This window comes from Lutjanus erythropterus, chromosome 4 (assembly GCF_056507025.1).
Source record: "Lutjanus erythropterus isolate fLutEry1 chromosome 4, fLutEry1.hap2, whole genome shotgun sequence".
In the NCBI taxonomy this organism is placed as follows: domain Eukaryota; kingdom Metazoa; phylum Chordata; class Actinopteri; order Lutjaniformes; family Lutjanidae; genus Lutjanus; species Lutjanus erythropterus.
In genome coordinates this window covers 14,473,327-14,491,239 of record NC_139320.1, presented here as the reverse complement: position 1 = coordinate 14,491,239, position 17,913 = coordinate 14,473,327, and the positions used below count along the sequence as shown (strand labels likewise).

The window sequence follows — 17,913 nt, the reverse complement described above, 5'->3', positions numbered from 1 at the left end:
ATTTACCCAACAGTAAATCATTTTATTTTATTAATAGAAAATGGGCAGCCCACCTCCTGAAGCCTTTTTATTGTGAAAAAATAGGGCAGATAAATGGACTAGACTTAAGAATGCTTTCAATGTGAAAACAGTGCTAATCTCTTTTCAGTGTGTCATATTCATCCATCCATACATACCGAAAGCATGCAGAATACTGTCCTGTTCTTTATAAGTGGTTTCCCCAAGAAGATGTGAATCAAACCACCAACCTAAATGCAAGTGCAAAACTTCCTGTTATCACTTCTGGGTCACAGCTCCCATGGTGAGAAAAATCACCAACATAATCATCACAATTAGCAAAGTTAGAAACCAACACTGAGGCAAAATAAATTATCTTTGATACAACTGTAAAGCAGTAGTAGAAATGGACTTGTACTACTGCTTTACAGGTGACCTCCTAAATTTTTAGCAACTAAATCAGTAAATTATTAATAAAAAAAATACAGCCCATTCTCACTCCCAATGCATCAAATTCAGCAGCTTTGTCAGTGCCCCTATGAAACTATGATTTTGCCTTGACCCCTATAAGCATCATTTCTAGAAGCAACTCTCAACCATTTGATGTCTCGAGTGTAAAGAGTGAGCAAGGCCACGTGAAAAGGAGGTGGGAGCTGCTGTGTGAAATGACAAGGTGAAAACAATGAAACATATCTTATTATGAGTCTCGTGTAAATGAGGTGAGATAAATGAGAAAATTTAAAACTATTTAAAATATCAGTATTTCTGCAGTAAGATGATCTGCTGCTCTGATTCATATGAAGAGTGCTGTGGTTTTGATTAGTGTGAAGGAACAGTGAAGTGTTACCTGCTCTCACAGTGACATCGTCTCTGTGGGTCAGACTCTCTGTCTCTGTTCTCTGCTGTCAGACACATTTTGCTTAAATGATCTGCAGGAGCGTTTCTCACCTTTCTTATGAAACCCAAACTTAGTCTACACTTAAACATTATGAAAGTGTGGTGGTGCGACGCAGTACAATGTCACCTCTGTCGCTGTTTTCAGCGCTGTCTGTTATGAGCAAATGAAGAGGAGACACAGGAGAGCGAGGAGGGAGCGCTTGTTTTGTGAGCGCGGCAGCAGGTGTCCAGCGAGAGCGGTGCAGGCAGAGACAGCGGGAGAGAGCTTTTTACTGATGCAGGGCCGTCTGAACCGATGCACTCGTATCTAACACATTAAAGTCAGATGCATCGGGCACATGAGTGAATTGTTACACCCCTAGTAATTACAAATTAGTCATGGCTCACATGCCACTCCCATAAGTGACGAATTGATTGTGATATCAGTTATTAATGCAACCCCATTGCTTTCTTTTTTTTTTTTTGGCCAACTTCAAATAACCAGTACAAGGAAAGAAATAAAGAGGAAACTGCGCTCCAAGCTTGCTCCACCCACAGGAACAAACCAGGCTACATTTCGGGACACTTATGGGTGCTGGCCAAATTCCAGTTCAGACTTACAACCATAAACACTGGTCACTTTGTCCCATTCCAACTTTAAGCATCTCAGGAGTGTTGTCGCTCTTTGTTTAGCCCGGCGGGCAATGCTCAAGATTGCAACACTCTCCTCTGTTAAACCCCTTTATTTCTGTTGACAGCTTTATTATAGCTTTCCACTCATTTGCATAGGTAATCAGCCCATACTTTCAGAACCTGTTAACATTCAAGATGGCAGGCACTAATTGGAAAAGGGAAGGCAATAAAGCAGCATTTGAGCTTGAATTTCCAACTTCCTCTCTTTGCGTGGGACTAATAAAGTGAGGTTCCCGCAGCTTGGGACAGATTAACTTGTTTTGTTTTTTTGGCCTCAGATGAAACATATGAAGCGGGTTAATTGCCTTGGCCCAGCTGGTAATGGCAGAGAAATCGTCTAAAGCATATAATCTTTTCAAATCCGTGCGGCTCTTCCACAATGCTGACTTCAACAGCCAGGAGAGAGAGGGAGTGACAGACAGATGGAAAGCAGCCTCATGCTAGACAGCCGTATTGACTTGCTGCTTGTTTACAACAGTGATATTTACCTGATTGAAGCAGCAGAGGAAGAGAAAAATTAATTTGTCCATATTTTTAACGATCTGGGCTTGTCAAACACTTGCTATCCTGCTGCACACACACACAAACATGCATCCACAGCCCGATGGGTCACTGTTCAGTCATTTTCAAACTACTGGCTGCATACTGATGTTGGCACACACACACACACACACACACACACACACACACACACACACACACACACACACATTTGCTCTGCAGACCACGAGTGCACGGCTCATTGTGACTCCTGCCGTTGCAGAAATGGAAATTTTAATGAAGTGGGCACAGCAGTGGTTGTCTCCTCACCTTTCCTGGTGCTGGAGAATGGCACTTTATCCACGCTGCCCAAAAATGGACCAGTGATTTCATTAGAGATAGAGGCACAAACTCCAGTCGGCCTATCCCCTAATAACCCCAGCACACTTTGTGCCCATACATACTATGTTAAGGGGCAGTGAATAAAGAGCTCATTGACCTCTTTCGTTCCTGCTCAGCATTCAACCAATTCTCAATTCTTTCATTGTTTTTCATTTTTCCTGCCTGTCCTGCTTCTCTGTGCCATGTTGTTGCAAAGGGGAATGACAGGTCACCCTACTTTTACTTGTTTAGTCATAAAACTGAGTCTGTGCATCCTTTTAAAAAACAGACAACATTCTGTGGGGTGCAATGCAAACCTGCAACTATTTCAATGGTGAAGTGATGTTTCCTGAACTGATACCAAACTCTTAGATACACTGCTTAATCAGCTGGTGGCCGGAAATGACCCTTCACTAAGTCAATCCTCGGAACAGCTACTGCGCATTCATAAATTAGCGACTGTACCAAAATGATACGAAAATGATAGAAAATCAACAGCAGGAGACTATGGGTAATTGGAAAATGCAAAATTGGCAACAGTAATGTGAACTTAAATATAGTAAATGTAGTGATAGAGTGATAGAGTGTAAAGTCGTAAAGAAAAGTCCTCAGACTGTGAGGGAAGCAGGTGGTGATCTCATCAGGTCAAGGAAAAAAAGTCTGTGTTTAACAGGAAACTTCCCAAAATAATGCAGCCATACCCAAAATTCTGTCTGCAGTTCATTTGCAGGGCCTTTAACAAACTGGACAAGGTGGGATGATTTAAAAACACAGTACCATTGTCATAATCCACAGATCTGGCTGTGAGCAGGGACTGTTTCTTCAGCAGAAAGTATTTTGGGGAAAGCTGTTAATGGTGAGGATTCTTCATATCCGATGGCCTTACAACCTTGATATGGCTAACAGGTTAGCAAACGGTTGCCCATTTTACACATGCGTATTCACATGATGAATGGCCAGTATTTACTCTTCTTGTAGCTCTCTTTTAGTCTTAACTAACTCCCGAGGGAAATATCTGACTCTTTAGATGCTTTCAATGCTTCACAATGCCCACTAGCTATCGCTGCTAACTTGTCTAGGTGCCGTTGGGTGCTGGGCAGGTTTTTGCTAAAAACATCTGCCTGTTGCCTCTGGAAACAAGGTTGATGAGAGCCATTAGACTGAACCAAACCAGCTAAGTTACAGGCCATAAAAAACGCAATGACATGAAAGATGTTGAAACAGCTGGGTAATAATTTTCTGTGATTTTGCTTTCATGCATTGACTTTTTCCACTGTTCCATTGGTCTCCTTTTGTTTTCAGTGTCAACATAAATAGACTCTGAAAGGGGAACTTTGGTTCAAATAAATACAGGTGACTTTCGAAACCAAAGGTCTCACCCACGTCACTGTAGTAACACAAATCTGTTTCTGTATTCTGTTGTCTTCCTGCAGCAAGTGAGATCCTGCAAGATTTCAGAATGAGACTTCTACTTGAACAAGATTTGGTTAGACACAGTGGAAACAAGTGAAGAAGATGTTTTCAATACTGTTTACAGAGATTTTTTACTAATGATCTGAGTCTGTCAGTAGCAAGAACAAGCATTTTTAGTGGAAGAACTTCGATGGTTCACAGTTGCCCCTAAGAATAACGTTTTAGCTCATTTCTTGGCTGCCGGCTGTAGTGCTCTTCCTCAATACTGGACCAGTTTCATCAAGAGTTGTCCCAATCAGTCAGACATGTAAACAGTCTGAGAGGAAGTCTAAGAGATAGTTCCCCTTTAAAACTTTCTCGATTTGTGAACCATTGTTTTCCTAACAATATTAGTTAATGCCGCTTTAACCCTCATGCTGCCAACATATTTAAAAAGAACCTCGGACTGGGGTAAACTGCTGTAGGATACAACCATCACAGCAGAATGTTATTTAATTCTTCTAACATTATTAGATATGTAATTAGAGAAGTTACAGTTAATTTGCATATTGTGTAAAATGAAAAACAGAGTTCAAAATGACTGACAGTGCCCTTAGCCCCTGATAGAGTGCTACTTCAAATTAGGCCCAATGGTAAATATTAACTCAATCAATAAATAGACATCTATTAAAACTTCATAGGCAGAACTGAGTGCTTCTCCCCAGGACCCTAATACATTGCCTTTTTTAAAAAGCACTAATTAAAACAGAAACAGAAAACAATGATATAAAGTCATTAGGAACAAACTGGTTGACAAAGTAATTGAAAAATTGGAATGATAGAATAAAGCACCAACCATGTAGATACCCCAGTCGGTAGTATTAAGGTGTGTCACTTCCATGCATCTATGGTCACTTCTGGCTATGCCGTCACATAAAGCTGTTATTTCATTGGTTGCACTTTGAATGGTGCACAACAAATAATTTTAACTTTGCAGAGCGGTGCACTACACAATTGGGCACCACCGCCCTCTCCATAGGGAAAAAAATGGGACAGCTGTTGCAAAGTGTTTTTATCGCTGATAATGTGTGGGGGGCCTTACTTTGTAATAGTTTTAATGTCAGCCTTGTATAAGGTTTGTGATGACTAAGGGGAAGCAAGGCTCCAATACAGTCATATTTGTGTCTCACCACCTGTTGCACGTCAGTCCATTAATTATTTGTGTTCCACTGGTGGAAGTTTGGTCCACCAACTCATGAGAAAAACATCCTTCTCTTTGGCTTACTAGATATTCAGCTTTCTTCACCAGCCACTTGTTAACTTTGGCTCTGTGCTGCTTCTTGCAGGTAGCTTACAGTATTATCATCATGAGCCAGTGTCTGTGCTGGGAAGTGAATGCAAGTTTATATGCTGGAGTTTGTTGGAGCTGTTGAGACTCAACCATACGGACAGGTGAAATACATTATTATTGTTTCCCTTTTTTTCTTTTCAGATAATTTTTTGCTTTCTTTGTAATAGAATCATTATTTGCCTTGATATCTGAACAGCCAATAGGCAAACAAAACAGTATGAAAAAGAGCAGAATAGAAATAACAAGGAGAGACAAAGAAAGCAAGATTTAAAAAAAAAAAAAAACTTGCCTTGTTGCATACAAACACAGAGAAAAACACACACGTCTGCCACTGCTTATTCTTCCTCCCTATCTAGCTGTCTACACCAGCAGCAGGCCCAGCATTTTAAAGCAGTGTTTTTACCTGCAGCACTAATAACAAAGATTATCTGTCTTGAGAAGCACTCAAGTTTCTTAAATATTAGGGCCCACAGAAATGGCATCCTTGCTTTTACCAGAGAAATCAATTTAGGCTCTCTTGTGCCCTGCATGCATTGATGAGCCAGCCAGCCTAATACTCCCAAAAGGGCCCACACCTTTTACTTAAGTGTGCGAGTCAGGCAAAATCACATAATTGCTGTCACTACAGAAGCCATTTTGATTTCAATCATTCAAAAGGTTATAGCTGAGAGAGTTTGACGGAGAAAAAGAGCGTAAGTGGTAAATTGGAGATTGGGTGATAAGGTGAAAGGTATGAAGCGTAATAGTTGCCTCTATGGAGTGATTGCACAAATACTTCACTTTTCCAGGTGGTATCTTTGTATATTTCTAGATTTAATCATGAAAACATACACATGAAAAAGAGCAATCCATTGGGTTTAATTTTGCTTGCTATTACTTTATATTAACTGAGAACACAAATCTAGATAATATCCCACATTGATAAAGTGACAAAGTGGAAAATGTGCATCCTATAATTCTATTTCAATAAAACATCACAAAAATATAAAAAATTCACTTCAAAAGGAATTGCTTGACATTTTAGGAAATACACTTATTTGCTTTCTTATTGCGATTTGATTCATACCACTCTCTGTTGCCATGGTGATCAGCTGGAGCCAGCTGCCATTTAGCTTAGCTTTGCATAAACACTGAAAAGAGGGGGAAACAGCCTGCTCTATCCAAAGGTAACAAAGTTTACACACCAGAAGTCATAGATTTAACTTTTTAATGCAACAGTTGGTTGATGCTGACGGTTCCACTCTTAAATCTATAATATGTAAGACTTCTGCATTAAAATATCTAGAAATGACAGAAATATATATGAGTTGTGCTCACATTATCTCAAACGTTTCCACCATTGTTCAAACAAAGAAATTCATGATTTAATTCAGTATAACAGAATCTTTCAGATGTATGTCAGAGAGTGAGGAAGGAAGTTGGTGAACGCAACTAAATATAACATGAACAAAATGTTGGCCTGATCTCTGTCCCAGATTTTTATCAGCTGCTGTGGTTGAATAAAACAACTCCCATGATCACACTACTTTATAATATCATCAAATTACATTTTCTGTTATTGTTTAAATGTGAGAGAGACCCTTAAGTCACATAACTTGCATATTGTGTTAAGATGCTACCTGGATTAGCCAAACAGCATGCTAAGCTAAAACATGGAGTGTATTGCAAAACCTGCATGGATATGTGAGAGTGGGCCTGGGCAAGACATGAGTACCATTTAACCTTTGAGCCATACTAGGACTCTGAACTAGGAAAGTGGGGATGGTGGAGGCAAAGCTTTGCCAGCAGCAGCAGTGGTGAATGGGGCGGCAATTTCACAACAGAGATCAGTGAGGAAGGAGTATTTATATGGATCCTTTTGTTGTGAGAATGGACTGTGATTGGCGTGTGACTGATTAGAAATTATTCAATCTGCAGGCTGACAGCTGATAATAGCTTGGGCGTATGACCTCCCTGTTCTGCATGAACTGACACAGTGCCTCGTGTATAAACATGACATTTGCCATGCAACCAGCTGAGACTCCAGGAGGTCCAGCACATTCCCCCTCGCTGGTTGTTGTTACATTTTTTTTTTTTTATGTATTTCATGAGATACAATCAAACAGTAATCCCTGGGGCTAAAAAACGAAGCCAATGTGCAAGTGCCAAAAACTGCAGGCCCCCAAATGGCCACTTGAGCCTGGCTCCAAATGCAGGGAAATCCTCATATTAAAATGCCAAACTTTACAGCAAAATAAAAAGCCTGTTTTTTTAATCTGTTACAAAAAACGGTTTTGATCTCTATAGCTAATTTCCCCTTTCATGACAACTGTATGGGGGATGAATATTTATATAACTCATCCATTTAAATTATATTGAGGCTTAAAGTTATGCATAATTAAGGTTATGGGTGCTTTGAGTGACTGTTACAGGTGGCTAGTGGCTAGGTACCCACTTCATTTGGCCACCTCAGCTCCACCTCTTTATTCATTTTTGGGAGTTAAACAAAGTCAGGCACTGCCAAGAAGGTCACAACAGTTTAACCTATGGGTGACATCCCGAGACTGTGTCCATTTTTTACTCATGGACTCAAAATGCTAACTGTTGAACCTTAGAGGTGCTGGTAGGCAGATTTTGTTACCTCTGGCTCTCCACAGGTCACACTGTTTCCAGCCTTCATGTTAAGTTAAGCTAACTAAATTTAATTATCTAACTTTTGGCAAGAAAGCAAATTAGAGCATTTCCCAAAGTGTTAATATTCCTTTTAGAAATCACCAATATTGTGTTTACATCCTGGCAGCACATAAATACATTAACTAAACACAGTCATTTTCAGGTAAGTTTGCAACACACCTCCAAGTGGTGAATTTGAGTCTTGCTCATTTACACTGACCTCATGAGTTTGGGAACATAAACGTATAGTTTGCAAAATTACTGTAGTGAAACACAAATCACACGTGTTTCTGATGGTGTCTGCAGAGACATTATGAGACTGATGAATATCTGGGCAGGATGAAGATATGACAAAATTCTTGAGCACACATTTAAATGTTCGTGGTCATCACCACAACAACATTTTCTGAGCCAAGGTTCATCTTGCAGTTTCCAGCCTTGTCATCACTGCAGCATTGTCTGTGCACAGACGGTTTGCATTTTTCTTTCAGGGCATATCTTTACATCAGTCACGCAGGCAAAGATGTTCATTCGTTTACAGCAGATATGCAGCTGCTTCAGGGCGACTTGCGGTTGTTTCTTTCTCACATACACTTCTTATCATCTCTTCTCCGCCACAACTGATAAAATGACTTTGTCACTCCAGCGATATGTGACAACTGAACATACTTCCTGTGGTGTTTAAGTGAACACGATGCAATATCAAAAGCAGAAGTTACAGGCAGGCTTCACAAACAGAGGGAACAGAACAAGGAAAGAATCACTGTGGTCATGGTGGCGCAGTGACACTATGACGTAAACATGGTGTGTACACACACACTACAGGTGAGGAAAGGGATGACTGGATGTGGGACTGAGGACCATGTGTCCAGTAGGGTTGGGAGATCAGGTGTCTTGGAAAGGCAGGAAACTCTGAAGGCATATGGTGGAGGGGTGGAAAATGGGAGACTGGACAGTTCCATCCATAAACAGCTGAGCGCAAGTTAAACAGGTCTGTTAAGACAGAATAGATTCTGTCATGAATAAATAACCCAACACATCATTATGCATATAGCTGATACATCTTACCGGTATAAGAAAAATAACAGGAATTTAGTGGAATCAACTAATATTTTCTCATTAACTTAAAGTGAATATACACATTTTGTTTACTCAACTTAAAAATTCTCATATTTTCAGAACACTTTAGACCTTGTAAACACGAGTTCTTCTAACCTGAAGTTGATTGAATGCACTGTACAGAGTTCAACCAACTCATTAAATTAAGTTTCTAAAAGAACATGATCAGCATTTTAGCACTTCCAAGCATGCATTGTTTGAGAGTTAAATCTCTGCTGAGATCCCTCTTTTTTGTAGTTTGAAGAAAACGTATATGATGAGAAATTGTTGTGTGTCTCTAACACACTTTAAGATAAATAATGGTTGCTGTTTTTTACAATAAAGAAAAAGGACTGAGGTTAATTTGAATTCAGTCTCTATCCCCTTACACTTTTTTTGTAACTTCACTAGGAGCAGTTTCACTTACTGTCTTTGTGGGAACAAAGTAGCTTCAACTAGAACAACTGTAAGTTCTTAGTTTAAAATGAAGAACTGACTTTTCAAATTGAGAAAATGTCAAAGAAAATCAAATTTATTTTTAATTTTCATTAGTGTGACTGAACAGTTGTTGGTTCAACTTAACTTGTTCAACTTATCTTATTATTGAACATTATTGAACATGTTTTCTCAAGTACAACTGAATTAATGTCATGTTTATTTGAATAGAAATGTTTATTTGTTTTGAATAATCACAAAATTATGTCAAATTGTCTTTTCATATTTGGTCAACTTGAAATTCAAGGGCACTAACTTTTTTAAAGTAAATTTTTTTTTTATTGATTTGAATTTATTTTTACAGTGAAAACTCTGCATCCACCACATTAGTACTGACTTAAAAAATATCTCAATGTAAATCTGGTGATCCCTTAACCTTTTTTTTTTTTTTTTTTTTAAAGTCATCAGGTCAGAATGTGTATTTTTCCAATGCTTTAGTTTATGACGAACTAATGACATTCCCATCAGCCTTAGCTGTTCTGCGTTGATGAACAAATATTAACATGTTAATATGAGATGGTGAACATTAGCATGTTAGCGTTGTCATTGTGAGCTGATGGCTATTAGCAAGTAACCAAGGCCCACTGTGCCTTAGTAGGCTTACAGCCTCAAAGAGCCGCCAGTATGGCAAGACATGTTTTTTGAGCTGTAAACTAAATTATGTTACTGTACTGTGATGAAACCAATGCTGGAATTAATATATTTAATAATTAATAAATGTATAAAAATCAGCATTTCATGGGTTGAAAATGGCTCAAAATGCCAACTATAAGTACACAAAGAGAAGTTGTAGCAGTTTATTACCAAGAAAGGGGCAGTGGTGTTTTTTAATTAATTTGCTGAGGCATCAACTAGTTTGCACCCGCCAGGACTTATTGGACAGCAGCTGGCTGTGGTCTACAGGTGCACTCTGCATTTATTTCAGTTTCACATGGACTTGCATGGAATTTTACGGACAGTTTCCAAAGTCGCTGCGGTCATTAATGGATCATGTTGAGGACAGCGAGTCCCTCGTTGATGATGACGGCGCGTCCATAAAAAGAGGGTAAGCATCAGCAAACGTCTTGAACTCTGCATCATGGCGGTTCGTTATATGTTTACTTGTAGCGAGCGGCTACTTTTCGTGACGTGGTGTCAGGTGTTGGGTATCAGAGTAGTTTTATGAGTACGTGAGGACAGTATCAGACAGATACCCGATGCTGATATTGGTATCAGTGCATCCCTAATCCTGAGCCTTACAAGGCCAGGGCTGAGTTGAGCATTTTTGGGGCCTCTATGAAATTTATATATAAAAGAAAAAAAAAGATGTTAATGCTCTCTAAACATAGTTGGCCATCCCACCTCCCCATTCCTCACTCTTAAATGGGAGTTTGTGAAAGAGCACCCATTTTCAAATATATGCCATTCAAGACCTTTTCTGCTGCACATTTTTGCGTTTTCAGCTCTTTATCCATGTAATTTGTGTTTTCAGCTTTAACTCCACTCTTTCTGTCTTGATTTCGTTAGATTATTTCCCACTTGACCTAACATTACATGAATGGGCAGATACACTTGAAGTGGTGGGGGCAGGTCACGACAGTCAGTACCATGTTTTGCACTGACCTTACCTTACCCTGTTTTTTGGACCACGTAACCCCTGATCAGATTAGCTGAACCAGCATCTGAGTGTGCATCTTCATGGCCACTGTAATGTGTGAGACCTTGTTCCTTTGCCTCCGAACATTTTGACTTTAATTTTTGAGGCTAATTATTCATTATTTGTTTAAAATCCCACTGAAGTTATTCATTAATACTGATTGTGTAGGTCAATGAATTGAGTTTGTAACATCAAAAAATGCAAGTAAACGGCATAGTTAGGGTAATTAGGTATTTCTCTGAAGACATTTAATGTACAATTGGCATGTTCAGCATAAACACAGAAAGGTCATGCAACACTGTGCACACTGGTGGCTAAATTCCATATAAAACATGTCAACGGCGACAAAATCATAGTCATTTTTCCCTCCCTGCTCAGCCAGTGATTAGTGTACATCAACATTGCTTAATTATCATGATTGCCAGTTTGGATGAAATTTAAATAGCAAATATCTGCCCATGCAGTACACATCGTGTGTCAGTAGATTGAACTGGAATATTACAGTTCACAGAAATGGGACGGAAATGGGTGGCATTCTGTGTGTTTGGTAAAGGTTAACTGTAATGTCCTTCACTCCTGAATGTGTAATCTGTGTTTTGATGTAGTCTGGATGAAGGAAGATGTGATGGTCTTACAGACTTGTGGGAGGAAGACTGAAAGAACTGGCTGGGAAACACTCAGGTAATAGAACATGCATCCATGGGGCTCGTTGTTGTTGTTGTTGTTGTTGTTGTTGTTGTTGCTGCTCCTAGTTTCTCTGTCTACACAATAACACTGAAAACAGAACTTTTAAATATCTTCACCTTGGCAGGGATTTTCAAAAAGCAGTTTGTTTGTGGATGAAAGGCACAAATGCTTAGAAAAAGGTAGATTTTTAAAATTTCCCGTGCAGGTGTGGACTAAGCCTGTGGCTGTAAACAGTGCCTTTGCCTCATGCATTCATTCTTGATTGACATAAGGAGTATGAAACTACTTAAGATATTTCAAAATATACATTGGCTTATGGGGTTATTAGAGTAATATCCAGAACACATGGCTATGGTTTTAAAAAAAACATAAAAACTTTAAAGCAGCTTTTTTTTCCCATAAAAGTCCCACAGACCCGGTTTGAACATCACAGTATTTCAGCTCTTGGTTGAAGCTGTTTCCTGTTTCATCATTTTCCGCCATGCACTTCTACATGTTGTAACACCCTTTCCTCACCTCCCATATCTGAACAGATCTGATTCGCAAAAGGGCAGGGTTGTTGAGTTGTCTGTCATTGTATCATTTACTCGCCTGCACGTCTGAATCTATGCCAGGAGCGCAACATGTGTGACTTTACAAAGATAAATGGAACTGAGGACATGAGGAACCCGGCGTATGCAGTGGTGTTTGGATCTGTAATGACTCTGGGTCTTCCTCTCAATGCTGTGTCACTCTGGATATTGTTTCGCTACCACAACCTCAGATCCCCCAGTGTTGTCTTTATGGTCAACTTGGCAATCTCAGACCTGCTGCTCGTCACCTCCTTGCCCTTGAGGGTCTACTTCTACGCCTCAGGCGAATGGCTACCAGAAGGTATAAGGAATATGGTGTGCATCTGGGTCACAATGCTCTTTAGGAACAACATCCGTTCCAGCTCGATCTTTATCACCTTCATCTGCGTGGACCGGCTGCTGGCAGTGGTTTATCCTCTCAGGTCACGCTATCTTCGAACCTCTTCCAACGCCTGGAGAGCTGTTGCATTCGTTTGGGTGTTTGTGGTGGTGGTGAACATCCCAGAGAGTGTTTTCTTCAAAAGATTTTTGGAGGACTGCAATGAAACTACCTGTTTTGAATTTAAGTTTCTTCAAGAATCACAGCTGGATTATTTGCAGCCTGTTTTAGTGTTGACCATGCAGGCAGTCAATGTTGTGTGCACTGCTCTGGTGTTTTGGACTCTACGCAGACATCTCACTGACTCTTCAATGGTCAACAACAAGGTGAACGTCATGCTGATTTTTTTCATGAACTTGCTGATGTTCACTGTCTTTTTCTTGCCTGTGTCATTGGCTGTACTGTTTCGAAGCCAGATATATGCTTTCACACCACTCTTATGTCTTGCTAGTGTAAACTGCTGTCTGGATCCTCTGCTGTATTACTTTTCTTTTGATGGTTTTTGGAGGAAAAAAGAGGATGTGGACATTTCTCTTGCAAGAGAATAGCTGGTGATAAAAACAGATTGCAACAGGTGGAATAAAATGCTATTTAAACAGAATATGTATTGTTTGTATGTTGTGTATGAATGTGCCATGTAGCAGAAAAAATGTAAGAAAGCTAAATATGATATATTTTCTAAATAAATGCATTATTTTTACATTATGACTGTCTTTTTATCCATAGAGTACAACAGTGTTCACTGGATTTTTTAAATAGTACAGTTGAGCGTAGGATGATCTGAAGAAGAGACACAGATTTAGGTTAGCGTCACAGACGAGCTGACTATCAGTGGGTGTCTTTTTTTTTTTTTCACAAACTTGTGAGACAGATCAGCAGTTTCAGAACTGTGAACAGCAAAACCTATGCATTTGCACACATATGCAGTTTGTTCCCAAGCCTCCTGACAACTTGTACTGAATACACACATAAAATCTTTACAGTGTTGCTATGACTATACATAAATCATAAATGACTGACCTGTTAGATCTATGGCCAGATCGAAACAAAACTAAACATAAATACATCGTACTAGTACTATGCCTCCCACTACTTCTTCACAGATCAGTGCAGACGTGTTACAGCCCACACACATTTAAATTATTTAAACCATAAGACCCAAGTTTCCACAGCTGCCTTCAAAAAGATAAGTTGACCGAAGTCAACCAAAGTCTCTAGAAATACCCCTGAATACAATGGTGGTTGCACAACGTTGGGTCTGAATACTAATCGTTAATTTCTTTCATTACTATCATAGGAAACAACCATGAATTAACATGTGTTAAAAAAAAAAAAAAAGCTTTCAAGTTTCTATCATCAAACTGCAAAACACAAGGGTCTCTAGAGAGTTTTAACCATATATGCTCATCAGTATGGTAATATGCTAATTTTGTTTTCATTAAAAAATTATAGCTAGAAACGGAGTTTTTTTGTCGACAAACAAAAGTTAAGTTTACACTGAGTGCCTCTCATCAAACACATTGTGTACCCTTAAGGTCTAACAAACATGCTGAATGTATTTCCTTCCCCATAACACCTTTACAAAGCAGTTAGGGGGGACATTTCAGTTTGTGCATGGTTAACATAAATTTTTGCAAGCAACGAGCCTTCTTCTTCGCTCTCTTTTACCACATTTCCACCACAGGAACTTCTGGGGAAATTATTTTACACCCACGAAAGTTCCTAAAACAAAAATTACAGACATAACATTTGGGGGGGGGGGGGGGGGGGGTCGAGTGTAGTGCCGAACATTTCTAATTGGCCAAGTACTCACAGGATTTTATCTAAGCAACCATTTTTAAAAATTTGCAGCAACAGACTACTTTGATTTTTGTCCATTGTGCTTCGATACATAAACACAATAAAGTTACAGAAGAAATTATAAGACAGATGGACCAACAGTGAAGTCCAGACCTTACTGAGCATTTACACTGAGGTCAAAATGCAATGGGAATTGTCCCTCTGTCACACAAATAATGATGTCTGTCACTTTTTATGACATCGTTATTGTTGCATAGTTGTGTGCAAAATTGTGTGTCATGCTGTCATCATCTTTTAGTTCCTCCAAAACTAGTTCCTGGAACTAAAAGCGCCAGGTGTTTTGGGTGGAAAATCAGCTTTTGTTGGCACATTGTACAATACAAACACAACAGGGATTCACTGGTAAAAACATCTAAACTAGTTGTCAGAAACTTTTAATGAGTTTAATGAACAGCAGTTCACTTGTCTAAGTACATTTCAGTTGTATTTTAAATTAGTAAAACTTGTATATGTTATTTTAATGATTCCACCCATTTGCTGTATGATGTTTTACAGTACAATGATATAAACTCAAAAAAATGTGATGCAAGCAGCAATTTGAAATTACTAATGAAGTCTGTTTAAAATATTATTTGGTGTTCTTGGCACACTGGCCTTCCTTTTTCCTTCTTCTCGTTTTCTTATCTCATGTACTCTTTTATGCCTTATATATACAGTAATAGGTTGCTTCAGAAAATGCTTATGGTAAACTTTAGGGATAAGACATAATCCTCCCTCATCCTTGTTAGCTTCTCTTTTGATTGCTTTTAACATCATTTGGCACTGTCTCATATGTCTTTGGGTATAAATCCTGTGATGCAGCGGAGGCTTTTGTGCTTTTTGTGAGTGTCTCAGTCTGGGAGCCAGCAGCACTCAAGTCCTATAAGCTTTGCCAAATGGAAGGCCTATAGCAAATTGATCCAAAAAGAATCTAGATTTGAAACAATCCAGATGAAATGCCTGGAATTAGACACTGGGGATTTGTTGTTTACTATTAGGACACTCTACATCAGGTAAGCCCTCTACTTGATCATCTGTTCTCAGAAAAATAACAGCACATTCATCCCTGCCCTCCCAGATAATGCATAGACATTTTGGGGATAGGTGCTTAGGTGAAAAAAGGACACTCCTCTTTTAATTTTTTTTTTTTTTTTTAAAGCCCATCTTTTACATACTTCGATACTTATTTATTTCCAGTGGTGGAATGTAACCAAATGTATTGACTCAAATGCTGTATTTAAGTACAACTTTGAGGTTCTTGTACTTTACTGTACCATTTTATGTTACTTTGTACTTCTACTCCACCACAGCTCAAAGGGAAGTATAGTACATTTTATTTCACTGCATTTATCAGTTATCCAACAGTTGTAGGCACTAGCTATTTTACAAATTAAGAGAATTTATATTTTTTTCTTTCAAAAAATTTAACTACCAAAAATATATACAAGTACAGCTGAAACAATTAATTGATTAATAGTTAGTCGATTGACAGAAAACTAATTGCAGTTATTTTAAGTTTAAGTAATTTTTAATGTAAAACATTTTATGGTTCCAGCATCACAGATTGTTGTTTTTCCTTTTAATTATTTTAATATGTCTAATGTTTTTTTTTATTGATTTTGAGGGTTGGGGTGTTGGTTGGTCAAAACAAAAAATGTGAAGGTATCTCTTGCTATTTGCAGTGTTGGCATTATAACACACTTTTAATTGAGAACTGATGACATTTCATTCCAATTCCAAAACCTTCAGTACAGAAATAGAAAAAGAAATAGAAACAAATGTCGTGCAAAAAGGGCACTCATGTAGTCGGAGGCCAAATGGGCAGATGCTTGTGCACCGTCTGGGGTCTATTTGTGCACGTGCCTGTTTCCATCAACATCTGCCTGACATGCATCTTTTTTTTTTCGTTTCTTAAGTAGGTGACAGAAAAAAAACAAAAGCCACAGAAACTCTGTGTACTCAGCTAGAGATACGTGTACTCAGCTTTCATCTTCCGCATTGATGTTGGTAAACATTTCACTCAGAATTCCCCGAACTGTGGTCTGCGCTTTCAGTGTAATACATGACTGACAATTCAAACAATAGTCATTTGTATGTATTAAATGTTGTACCTTCTAAATAAAGCCAGGTGATCTATAGGGCTGCTGCTGCTGGCCAGATCTCATTTTATCATGACCCTTTATAAATTGGCGACCTGCGTGGAGGCGGTTTCCTCCCTCAAGCAGCTCCATATATGTTTAATGTGACCTTTACTTGTGCCCTCTACCGGGGGAAGTTGAATGCTGAGTGGCTGAGCAGAAAAACAGCTCCTATTTTCTACAGTCTCACCGCTGTGTTGATTTTTAGTCATAATACACTTATATGACTGCAGTCCCTGTTTGTTCAGTCTCATGCTAACTCTGCAGAGGCCATAAAGTCAAAATAATTACCTGCCGTTTCACACCCAAACAGTCAGAGTATTTCAATTTATATTTAAGATATCTAATTACTTTTGAGTATTTTATGTTTGTATTTTGCTTGGCAGAAAAAAATAAGACTTAATTCACAACAAAATACTTTAAGCTCTTGTATTTGTGCATTTTAAACATGTAAAATACATTAGTGAATATGTCATTTTATTCTCAAATTAGACATATTTTCCCAATATTTAAACTGTAGAGGAAAAAGCATGTAATGTGCCATTTCGTCTCCAGGAACACACTCATTGTGAACTAATATTTAATTTGTGTTCTTGATGATCAGTAGCTTGAGAAACATGACATAAGTCACGCCTAGTTAACCATGTGTCATGAAGTGGTTGCAGTTTGGTTTAGTTGGTTAGGCTTGGGAATAGATCATAGTTGAGGTCAAAACAAGTGTGTTTAGTTTCATAATGGATATTACTTATGTTTCAGAGGTTTTCTTTTTTTTTTTTCAGTCAGTGACCCTTTCCAAGATCGAAAATATAACGGGGTATATATATGTGTGTTTTGGAATAATTAGATGTTGCCGATTTTTCACACTTCTTAGTTATGTGAAAGAACACAAGGAAATGTATTAGATATTAAACGTGTATTAAAAATATTTGCACCATGCCAATGCAGAATTGGCATGGTGCAAGCCTTTTGGAAAATAAACAATAAATAAATATTTTTTTAGATAGAGATAATTTGAATGAGTGAATCTATCAGAGACCCTGTGGTAGAGTGCCACAGACCCCTAGAGGTCCCCGCACCCCTAGTTGAGAACCACTGCTCTATAAGACCTACAAAAGTTAACCAGACCAGACCATCCACGAGAAGATTGGCTATTTCTGTACAGTCATTCTTAATGCCCGCTACTGGGTCAGACTCTCTTTGAAATCAGATGAAAAGAGCCTGTGTTTATGTTTTTCTAGTCAAAGTTA

At 38.6% G+C, this 17,913-nt stretch overlaps 1 protein-coding gene across 1 annotated transcript; it reads left to right on the top strand.

Annotated features, from left to right (window-relative positions):
• Positions 1-12,249: 12,249 nt before the first annotated feature.
• Positions 12,250-13,315, top strand: LOC146328171 (lysophosphatidic acid receptor 6-like). Its single transcript, XM_084716356.1, has one exon. The coding sequence runs from the start codon at positions 12,362-12,364 to the stop codon at positions 13,235-13,237; it is 876 nt and encodes a 291-aa protein (XP_084572482.1). The 5' UTR covers positions 12,250-12,361; the 3' UTR covers positions 13,238-13,315.
• Positions 13,316-17,913: the final 4,598 nt, after the last annotated feature.